Source organism: Ursus americanus, chromosome 33, assembly GCF_024610735.1.
Source record: "Ursus americanus isolate L20-20 chromosome 33, mUrsAme1.1.p, whole genome shotgun sequence".
Lineage (NCBI taxonomy): Eukaryota > Metazoa > Chordata > Mammalia > Carnivora > Ursidae > Ursus > Ursus americanus.
In genome coordinates, this window is record NC_142159.1 from 13,288,558 (window position 1) to 13,299,934 (window position 11,377).

Below are 11,377 nucleotides of genomic sequence, written 5' to 3' on the forward strand. Positions count from 1 at the left end.
AGTGCAGTTACAGAAAAGACAGTCCTTGGCATTGTTTATAGACCTTACACTGGGAATAGAACAGGAGAAAATGAAGACTCGGGTTTTGATTTTCTCCAGTTATTTCCTGTGGTTTGCATGGTCAAGTAACAGCCTGGCCCAGGGGTTCACCACCTGTTGAACTAGTTGAAGCTAACCCTCTCACTTGGAACCTCTTAGCAAGTGCTCCCCCAAGCCCCCTGGTGGAAATTATGCTTTTATATATAACATACAAACACAAGGGTTCTTGTCAATTTGAGGAATTCTTTTTTCTATAAACCTCGATCACCTTAGAATGTAGAGAAAGGAGAGAGAGGCAGGTAATTAAACCTGCTTTATTTGACTTGATAGTGAATCAGAAGTTTAGTTTTTTCCAAAGTATTCTGTGGCCTTTTCCTGATAAACCTGCTGCGTGTGGGGGGATCGTAATATGTGTTCATCAGTCAGCACATTGGTTGCCTCTTAAAAACCAACAGTCCTTCCATTTATCAGTTGGGTTAATTATGTGCATTCTAAGAATAAATATTAAAGATAATCATAACAATTTTTTATAAAAATACAAATAAGCCACTGGGGGGGAAGAAGCAATTTTATTTTTTAATTTCATGCTTGAAATTCACATATGTACATTAAGTACTATGCAAACTTGAATTTGGAATAGCATTATTTGACTTGAGCAATATTACCTCATCTACATTTACTTGGAGAAATACAACTTGGCCATTCTGCTTTAAAATGCCAAAAAGCTGCCAAATTAGAATAGGGCACTTAAAATCAAATTTTAAATTGACTCTCCCACACACATTTGTAATTTACTGTTGGGTTAGCTGTTGTATTTAGGTAAAACATGTTATCAAGGTACTATGCAAGAAATTACATTTTTTGCATAAATGGTCCCTGGGTTGCACAGGACTAGTAACAAAAAATTTATATACTGACATACACTAAACTATATTCGTTATAGATTACAAAAGTTATTGAAAGCCAAAATGAATCTTAAGGTTGGAGGGACCCTTTAATAGTTAATCTTTGGGCTTAAGGAAGAAAAATTAAAACAGTCCCATACTGCATTTCACATCTCTTAAAAATAGGAAGTGTTTTAGCAGCTTAAAACCTTTACAGTTATATAAAACTTATTACACTAGGATTTACTTTGAAATATAGTTTACAACCAGATCAATTATACATACACTGGCACTTTAGCACAAGGGCAAACTTTAAAAACAAATTATTTTGGACCTTTAAAATCAGGCCATAGTATAAAAACAGAGTCCATGGTCTTACATTCAGCAAATTCATACTAAAATATTCTATTTTGTAGGATAAATGCCAACAAAGCTTTACATATGCTACAAGTTTATTACATATATTTACATGGCTCTTCCTTAGGTACTTAAAACTTTCACATTATACAGCTCCCCCCATTTTTTAAGCTTTATGGGGAATGATTTGAGACCAGATCACTGTCAGAATAGCTTATGCAGTGCTATAATACAAAAATGTATTTTGAAAGCTACTCAGTGACCACCAAATACTGTTTCTGTAAAAAAATGGTTTTGGTGCATTAGTTGGCAGACACCCACTGCATGAAAGGAACGGCCATTGCGGTATAGGGTCTCATTCTAAATTAGATAGCCTCTAGTGCCCTTTCCACGTTCATCAGCATACAGTTTACTAAAATGCAACTATTCTCTAAGAAAAATTCACATTTTCTTTTTGGCAGTGCATCAGGTTGTTGGCATATTACTGGTTTGGGTGTTTCTAGGACTTGCAACTGTCAAATATTAACTACTTTTCAATCCTTCTATGTCTTTTAACTGGATGCTTATAATCAGATGGACTAGCTTTCAAAAAGTAAATCTGATCCATGAATGATAGTCTTAAATTAGTATTTTTGCCCAACAAACAATAGGTAAAGCTGATTACCATTCCCCAAATCTAAATCTGACAGGTTTCATTTAAGAGTTACTCAATCGAGAACACACTATCAAGTACAATTATCAATAATTTAGTTAATTTTAAGTTGCACTGATACTACCATTACATCACAGTGCACACAACATGTAAAACAGGTAAGATGAAGTCTAATTATATTTTCTACATTAATTAGCAGTTTTACAAATAGATTAATTCCCTAGTGAATTTGGTCTGAAACAACTGACAGCTACCCTTAAATATAAGTAAATTTAAACAGTATTTTACTTTATACCTGTACTTTAAGTAAGGTTTTAAGCTGAAATGTCATTATTTCCTTATCAGAAGGATTAAAGGAAACTGGAACCCAGTGGCTTGGTGGTTTAGGAAGAACACTTGGTGATGGTGGCTCACTAAACTTGGCTCCAGCGTAGTTCTGATTAGTCTGAGACTTAAAAAGTAAGCTAGGACTTGATAAGCTAGAGTTCCAGTTTTGATTATTTGGAAAATTTTTGTTCTTCCCCCCATTTTGCATGGCCTGCCGTGCAGCTGCTGATGACGTGTAAGTATGTCCTCTTTCTTTTTTCTTATGAACGATCTTCATTTGGGAATTCTGATCCTTGGTCTTCTGTCTATTAAGCTGTTGCTGGTTCTTACTAACGTTTCTTGATTGAGGGGCTGGAATGTTATACCTCTCTCCGCCACCCATCTTCAGCTTCTTTGTCACCTACAAGTAAATGGAAATAAAATACTGAGCAAAATCCCAGTAAGAAAAGCTCAAAACTTTAAGGTTCTGTAGCCCCAACTTGCAACTCCAGAAATCATTTTGAAAAGACTCAAAACTGCTTATTCAACTGCTTTAAAACTTCACTGTATGTTCACACTTCATTATATGCACAGCCTTTATGACCTTCTTAAAAAAGCTTATCTGCAAATTGGAATAATCACTTTCAAAATAAAGACAACTGGTTTAGGATGTTTGCCCCGTAACATTAATTTCATACCTTTCAGTCTGCTTTTCGGATTGCAGGATTTCCACTACCTGTCCCCTTCCTTGCTGCCAAGCCCAGGATAATAGATGTTGCTTTCTGCCGGATCCTTTACTTTGTCTCAATACAGAAGTTTTCATGGGCCGATCTGCTGAGTTCAGCCTAGGAGCTGAGGCCAACATCTGAGTCTCCTCAGCACACAAGTTTGAGAGAAGTCCTAGCTAGAAAAGTAAAGATTACTTCATTACTTCAATTCAAAAAACACGGGGAAAAGGGAGTTTATATTTACTACAGAAATACAGTTAAGAATGACTGCTTCCTGAACTAAGATAGAAAATAATCTTGTAACTGTCATCATTTCAGAACTTCTCAGCCTTGCGATCCGGGAACTGGGGAATTTGGGGACGGGGGTTTGCAAGTGCCACAACGAGTTATGTTATTTTCCCGAGGGAACCACAACGAGTTATGTTATTTTCCCGAGGGACGTTTTCAGACTCTCACACGGATTTTGTCACCAAAATGTTCAAACAGGGAACCATTAGCTTTTACAGCCATGCCAAGAAGCTGGCTTAAAATTAGTTTCCTGAAGAAACCACATTTTTTAAATCTTCCAATCTTGCGACACATCACGTATCGTTTTTCAAAAAGCCTCCTCTCCCAACACGTCTACGTCATGAAAAGTGTCTCCTTTAGTTATGAACTCTCGACTCCTCCCCATTTTGAAGTTTTCACAGGCCATAATCTAAGCCGATTTTCCGTCTAAAATATACCAGAAAATGCCTCCTTAGAGGGAGCATTAAACATTCCAGGCTTCATTTACTATCCCAAGAAACCCGTTTACCAAACAAACAAGCCCTCTGCTTTTCGGAAGGGTAAGGGCCTTGCAGACTTATTTTAACAGCCCTTGAGTCATCCACCGCGCGAGCCCAGAAAGTTCGGGTCTTCCCACGGGGCCTGCTTCCGAGCGGCTCACCGTTCTCGAGCCCGGCCCGGGGCCCGATGTTCCCTGGCCGCCCGCGCCCGACCCGGTTTCCGGATCTCGCCTCCTTCCCCCAACAATGGGGAGTGCGGCCGCCAATATGGCCGCGCCCGCGGCGCCGCCGCCACTCACCGACTTCAAGCTCGGACGGCGGCGGCGGCGGCGGCGGGTCCTGTTCGGCGTCGAAGCCCCCCTCCCCTTCCAGGGAGAGACGAGGCACGGAAAGAACAAAGCCCACGGGCACCGATGAACTAGCTGCTGACCACCTCAGCGTCCCGACTCGACCTCCTCCTTCCGCCTCTACCAACAAAATGGAGGTGGCGACGAGCGCCGAAGCGGGGCCGGGAGGCACGGCGGCCAATCAACACACGCCGACGCGCCGCCCGGCCAATGATACGCGCGCCACCGCCTGTTGCTGGGGCCGGCCGGGGTGAGGGAGGCGAGCTTGTGGCCCAGGGTTTGAAATCCTCCCCGAGAGGAGCATGTCGGGAACAACTGCTGCGGCCCCAGCGGCCGCCCGCCGGTCCGGGGACGCGCCCGCCCCGCTGTCCCCAACCCCGCGGGATACGGCGGCGCCCGCGACCCCCGGGGCCCGTCTTGCCGGCGCGCGCTCGCCGCTCGGGAAGGGGCGACAGCCGCCTTCCGGTGACCAGCTTCAGCCTGGGCGCCCGGCGCGCGGGCCCTGAGACCCCGACTGGTCCCCAGCCCCCTGGGGGCATTACCGGAGCGGCCTGGGTTCCCGAGGTGGGTTCGCTGGGCCGCGTGACCAGTTTTTACAGCGGGAAGATCCTCAACAAAGTTGCCTCTCGAGGCCTGATTCCTGCACACTTTGCGCCTGACGCTCCTCCCATTCTCCTTGGTCACAAGAACTTTGCAGCCCCCAAAGCTTGTGGTTCCCCTGCGGTTTCCGCTTGTGTCCCGCACCCCAGCCTCGAAACTTTCCGAAGTGGGCTCCCCTATGAAGGCGTTTCCCACACATGCGCGGATCAAGTCGGTCAGTTCTCCCTTTGTGTTCCCACTGGTCCTTAACTTCAGTTAGAGCCCTTCATCGTCCCGCCTGGTAACTGCTGGTGTCCGTACCTGTCACACACACACCCCTTCCCCACCACCACCACACCCTCGAGGGGCGAGGCCGGGTTTTATTTTTCTGAACACAGTATCTCGTACATTGTAAGTGCGCAAGAAAAGTTTGTTGAGAGAACTGGGCTCCCTTACTCCCTCCCCTTTCTGCCCAGTTTTAAGTGGAAAGGGGGAGTAAAGCTGTAGTTCGTTGGTTATGCCAGCGAGGTGCAGGGAAGAGGGAAAGGGCAACTCCTTCGGGGTGAATGGGTAAGCGGCCTGAAATGAGTGTTTTAAAAGAGAACGCCAAATTCTATGAACATTTGAACACGTTCATGGCAGGATTCATATATACTTTGTAGAGGTCCCACATAATTCGTTTTTTAATCTTCAGTTTTTTGCTACCGTCACCCACCCCCATGTCTTTCTAGCCATGGACCTTATGTTTTCTTAAGAAAACTTCCTTAAGCTACTGCATTTTAAAAGAGAAGTTTGTTAATCAAATTAATTTGGTAAAATATATAGAAGAGATATTTTTGAGCATGGGGCTTTCTGGTGCTAATCATATTATAGTCAAATAAGATGTGTATAATAAGCACCTGCTAGCTTACTGAAAGTCTGTTTCCTAAAAATTCAAGAAGCTGGCTTAGACATCTGGCCAGGTAATAACCAGGCTGTATATAATGAGTTCAAGACTTTAACTTCAGAAAAGACCCTTACTATGAATTTTTTTAATATAATGGTTTGTAAAGTGAACAGTCTGGTTTCAGTCTCAGCACTTTCTTTTTCTAATTCTTTTTTTTTTTTTTTAGATTTTATTTATTTATTCAACAGAGATAGAGACAGCCAGTGAGAGAGGGAACACAAGCAGGGGGAGTGGGAGAGGAAGAAGCAGGCTCATAGTGGAAGAGCCTGATGTGGGGCTCGATCCCGTAACGCCGGGATCACGCCCTGAGCCTAAGGCAGACGCCCAACCGCTGTGCCACCCAGGCGCCCCTCTAATTCTTTTTTTAATAGCAAAGATTTATGAAATGCTAAGTGCTTATCACTGCATGTTACATATTCTGTCTCACTGAATACTTACATGAAAGTGTATTTTATATCTCTAAGTGTGTTCTTTTTAATTTTGATTCAATTAGCCAACATATAGTACGTCATTAGTTTCAGATGTAGAGTTCAGTTATTCATCAGCTGTATATAACATCCAGTGCTCATCACATCACATGCCCTCCTTCATGCCCATCACCCAGTTACCCCATCCCCCACCCACTGCCCCTCCAGCAACTCTCAGCTTGTTTCCCATAGTTAAGAGTGTCTCATGGTTTGTCTCCCTCTCTGATTGCTTCCCATTCAGTTCTCCCTCCCTTTGCCAGTGATCCTCTGTGCTGTTTCTTATATTCCACATATGAGTGAAGCCATATGAAATTGTCTCTGATTGACTTATTTCGCTCAGCATAATAGCCTCCAGTTCCATCCACATCGATGTAAATGGTAAGATTTCATCCTTTTTGATGGCTGAGTAATATTTCAGTGTGTGTGTGTGTTTGTGTGTGTCTATACACATATACCACATCTTCTTATCCATTCATCTGTCAATGGCTATCTGGGCTTTTTCCATAGTTTGGCTATTGTGGACATTGCTGCTATAAACATTGGGGTGCAGGTGCCCCTTCGGATCACTACATTTGTATCTTTGGGGTAAATACCTAGCAGTGCAATTGCTGGGTCATGGGGTACCTCTATTTTTAACTTCTTTGGGAACCTCCATACTGTTTTCCAGAGTGGCTGTACTGCTTGCATTCCCACCAGCAGTGTAAAAGGGTTCCCCTTTCTCCACATCCTTGTCAACATTTTTTGTTTCCTGGCTTGTTCGTTTTAGCCATTCTGACCGGTGTGAGGTGGTATCTCATTGTGGTTTTGATTTGTATTTCCCTGGTGCTGAGTGATGTTGAGCATTCTTTCATGTGTCTGTTGGCCATTTGTATATCTTCTTTGAAGAAATGTCTGTTCGTGTCTTCTGCCTATTTCTTGACTGGATTATTTGTTTTTTTGGGTGTTGAGTTTGATAAGTTCTTTATAGATCTTGGACACTAGCCCTTTATCTGGTATGTCATTTGCAAATATCTCCTCCCATTCAGTAGGTCTAATTCTTTTTTATTCATATCATTCAAATGTCTTTCAAATTCATCCCCAGAACACTCCCACCCCATCCTCCTTTCTCTCTACTCTCCACCAATTTGATTGTGTTACTATTTATTTATTTATTTATTTATTTATTTATTTATTTATATTTGGGGGGAGGTGGAGGGGCAGAGGGAGAAGGAGAAAGAGAGAATCTTAAGCAGCCTCCACACCCAGTGTGAGCCCCATGCAGGACTCAATCTCACGACCCTGAGATCATGATCTGAGCCAAAATCAGGAGACTGACACTGAACCGACTGAGCCACCCAGGCACCCCTGACTGTGCTACTTTAAAAACAAAACAAAACAAAAAAAACACTTCATTGGCTCCAAATTGTATTACAGAATTCAGTTGGCCTTCTCTCTGACCCTTACCTGTGTAAACACAGAGGTAGTATATTGAACACTTATAAACACACACAATGTATTGGATACTTTCTCTGCCTTCCCCTTCCCTGTGCTACATTTTTTTTGCTTATCTGCACAAATTATGGGGTAGGTGCTATTTTGATCTCTACTGTACAGACGAAAAATACGAGGCCCATAAAATTTAAAGCTGAGAGCCACGTGCTAAGACTCCAGAGCCCAGGCTCTGTGTCCCCTGCAGCATTCGTATCTGAGTCACCTCTGTCTTCCCCAGTGCTTGAAATGCACTGTGCCCAGAGCAGACACTGAGTGGCTGTTGACGGGACTGCCGGGGCTGCTAAGGCAGGAAGCCTCCATTTCTGCCGGGTCCGAGGCAGGCTGCTCTCAGGAGAGCACAGTTAAAGCCTTTACCATGGCCCAGACTCCCAGCAGCCTCTCGGTATAGCTCCAGCCTCATCTTTCATTAATATTTACCGAGTGCTGGTAACAGCTCTGAACTGGAGAGCGGGAGCCAAAAACATCCCCTGTTCAGGACGTCTGATGCAGCCTCTGCCTATCCCTTGCCAGTCTTTAAAGTTGGTGCCACCAACACAATCCAATTAGTGGCTGTCAGTTCAAATGGGAAAACGGTGCTAGAAAGAAACAGCTCTCAGAGTGTCAATCAGCCACCAGTGCTGGGAGCCAAATGCATAATAAATACGTGGGTGTTTAATACAAAACATTTATTTAACCAAGATTTATCTGGTGCCTTCTTCGAGGCAGGCACTCTGCCAAGCCCTGGGGATACAACAGTGAACGAGGCTCCATCCCAGCCGTAAAAGACTCAAAGGCTCTTCCCTTGACAGTTTATCAGAGAAGAAAGCTGGGTGTCTGGGGAGATTCATTTCCTCAGTTCTCCCCCCTGAGAGTCAAGGACAGACAATGCCAATTGTAAACGCAAAAACGAACCTGCTAGCGTTGCTACAGGGTGCGGGTTACGTTGAACCCGAGCTCCCTGGCATGGAGGGGAAAGGAAGGGGATCTGCACACTCGCTGAAATCCTTTCCCAGGAGGATGCATTTTGGATTACATACCAGTGGGAGCCTAAATCAACAGACTCTCTTACGTAGAGTTTACCTACCTAATCTGTAAGTACACGTGGGGCAAAAAGGTGAATCAGAAAGTCTGGCTTTGCAGGATTGGCAAGTTGCAGGCTGATACTGGTTGTATTTGAAACCCCAGGAGTGGCAAGGCGGTGAGGCAATCACGCAGGTTTGCCACACCTTTCAAACACGTCTCTAGTCGGACCCGCTGGCTTTCAGGCTGCATCATGTACCTCCCAGTTTGTCTAACTCAAAACAAGCTGGTTTGGTTATTTGTGTTCCTCGGGCTCATATGTGAATTCCGAGTACAACTTTGCTTGCAGGCCCATCAGTTGGTGGCTAATTTCAGTTAGGAGAAGCAAGTTCTTGGAACTCGCCAAGGAAGCAAAGTGGAACACCTGTCTGATGTTTTGATGTGCCCTCGGGCTGGAATCTTGTTGCCAGACTGGTATCAAAACACACACCCCTCCACACCCCGTGAATGTGTTTCCTGGGGAAGCATCTGCTGGCCTTCCCCAGTTGCTCACACGTTCCCGAGCCGTTGCAAACCAGTTCTCAGCCATTACAGCCAATCCAGGATAATCACTAAATGGGGTACAGGAAGTCGATGCTAAATTCCCACACTTCCTGTGACTCTGACCTAGGGCTTCTCAACCTCTGGGACCTTGAAAGCATTCTGATGCATGGACTCCCACCCTGGAATCAGAATCTTTGAGGATGGCTGCTTGGGTGCCCCAATGCCGGCTTAAGGGTGGATTCTGCCACTGGGGTGTAAGGATTATTTTTAACTAAAGGCACTTGAAAAACAGCAGGTGCAGAAGGTCACTCTGACCTCTCCTCCCTTTTTCTTCCTGAAAACAAAAAAGAACATTCCCATGTGAAAGATGTCCTCCTACACCAGGAGAAGAGAAACTTTCTTATCACCAGAGAAGGGGGCGGAGGCCAAGAGAATTCTGTACAAACAGACCTGGTCAAAATAACTCTACCTTCCTTTAGACTCTCCATATATTTCAGTTACTTTTCCACAATTGTATCTCTTGTTCAACCTCTTATAACAGCAGTTAGGCTTTGCCACATCTTTGGGTCTTCATGTCCTTATCACTTAAAATTTATATGAAATAAATCCATGTGCTTTTCTCCTGTTAATGTCTTCTGTCAGTTTAATTCTCAGGCCAGAGACCCTAAGAAGGTAGAAATAAGGTTTTGCTTCACTCACGCAGCTGGCTCCAAAGTCTTACTCTGGTTTCAAACTATTGCTCTGAGTTCTTCTAAGAGGAGTCCCCTGATGTGGGAGTGTGTGTATGACAGGGACCCCCTTGTCCTCTGTAATCCTCAAGGTGGTGATTATACCAAACAACCACCAAAAAGAAAAAAGGAAAAAAAAAAAAAAAGAGCACCCAGGGTTACTTTAGATCAGCTTTTTAAAGTGTTCATCAGGGGGCGCCTGGGTGGCACAGCGGTTAAGCGTCTGTCTTCGGCTCAGGGCGTGATCCCGGCGTTCTGGGATCAAGCCCCACATCAGGCTCCTCCGCTGGGAGCCTGCTTCTTCCTCTCCCACTCCCCCTGCTTGTGTTCCCTCTCTCGCTGGCTGTCTCTATCTCTGTTGAATAAATAAATAAAATCTTTAAAAAAAAAATAAAGTGTTCATCAGGCAGGTGGACTGCTGGGGTCTCCCTTCAGTTTCCTTACTAGTCTGTTGATCCAAGCTCTCCATTTCTTGGCCCGCTCCAAGGTCTGAGCTCTCAGTACTTCAGGCCAGAAGCTGTGTGAACAGAAAGATGGGCAGCCACCTTGAGAAGAACAACCCAGACAGCCTCTGGCTGGCAGCCCGACTGAGAAGGAAAGGAAATCTGGAACACCCAATACTCACTGAAAAGAAGAGTGGACCATGGGAGCCATCTACTCCTTTGTAAGACCATGACTAGCGCTGTCTCCCAACTATTCACACCCATGGCACGAAGAAGAGACACACTATCTTTAGGTATCGTGGAAGGCTCTAAAGAGAATCCAGTGAGGCACGCCTGGGTGGCTCAGTCGTTAAGCGTCTGCCTTCGGCTCAGGGCGTGATCCCGGCGATCTGGGATCGAGCCCCACATCAGGCTTCCCCACTGGGAGCCTGCTTCTCCCTCTCCCACTCCCCCTGCTTGTGTTCCCTCTCTCGCTGGCTGTGTCTCTCTGTCAAATAAATAAATAAAATCTTCAAAAAAGAAAAGAGAATCCAATGAGATACAAAGCCACTCAAGCTCCCACCATGTTTTCTCAGCTTGACAATCACTGAATTCCTGTAGATATTTTTCTCTTCAGCTGCCTTCTATTGTAGCACCTCACATTTTTAACATATTCCCCATCTACAATAGCAGAGTTTTTTCCCATCCGTTATCTCACTCAATCTTGGCATTAGCGCTACAGGACAGGCATTATTACCCTTCTATAGGGGAAGAAACTGAGGCTCAGAGAGACTTGTTTGGGGTCTGCAACAAAGATCTTTTTTTTTTAAATTTTATTTATTTAGTTGACAGAGATAGAGACAGCCAGCGAGAGAGGGAACACAAGCAGGGGGAGTGGGAGAGGAAGAAGCAGGCTCCCAGCAGAGGAGCCTGATGTGGGGCTCGATCCCATAACGCCGGGATCACGCCCTGAGCCGAAGGCAGACGCTTAATGACTGAGCCACCCAAGCGCCCCATGCAACAAAGATCTATCTGAAACATTTTTATTGGCGTTTGTCTTGTTACGTACGTGACATGTATTAACTGTAGAAAAGGCAGGTCAACAACAACCCCAACAACAAA

General features: G+C 44.7%; 1 protein-coding gene and 1 long non-coding RNA gene across 4 annotated transcripts; one reads left to right on the forward strand and one right to left on the reverse strand.

Annotated features, from left to right (window-relative positions):
- Positions 1-589: 589 nt before the first annotated feature.
- PNRC2 (proline rich nuclear receptor coactivator 2) lies at positions 590-4,851 on the reverse strand. Of its 3 annotated transcripts, none has more exons than XM_045782157.2 (3): positions 4,623-4,851; positions 2,937-3,142; positions 590-2,659 (listed from the first exon to the last, which is right to left on the reverse strand). In XM_045782157.2, the coding sequence occupies exon 3, from the start codon at positions 2,639-2,641 to the stop codon at positions 2,222-2,224; it is 420 nt and encodes a 139-aa protein (XP_045638113.1). In that variant the 5' UTR covers positions 2,642-2,659; positions 2,937-3,142; positions 4,623-4,851; the 3' UTR covers positions 590-2,221. The 3 variants fall into 3 exon arrangements, with proteins under 3 accessions (XP_045638113.1, XP_045638112.1, XP_087714633.1); XM_045782156.2 differs by lacking the exon at positions 4,623-4,851 and adding an exon at positions 4,033-4,223; XM_087858507.1 differs by lacking the exon at positions 4,623-4,851 and adding an exon at positions 3,895-3,977.
- Positions 4,361-11,112, forward strand: LOC148107223 (uncharacterized). The gene is made up of 3 exons (XR_015722759.1): positions 4,361-4,644; positions 6,314-6,450; positions 10,321-11,112. It is a non-coding gene; the product is annotated as an uncharacterized LOC148107223 (long non-coding RNA).
- Positions 11,113-11,377: the final 265 nt, after the last annotated feature.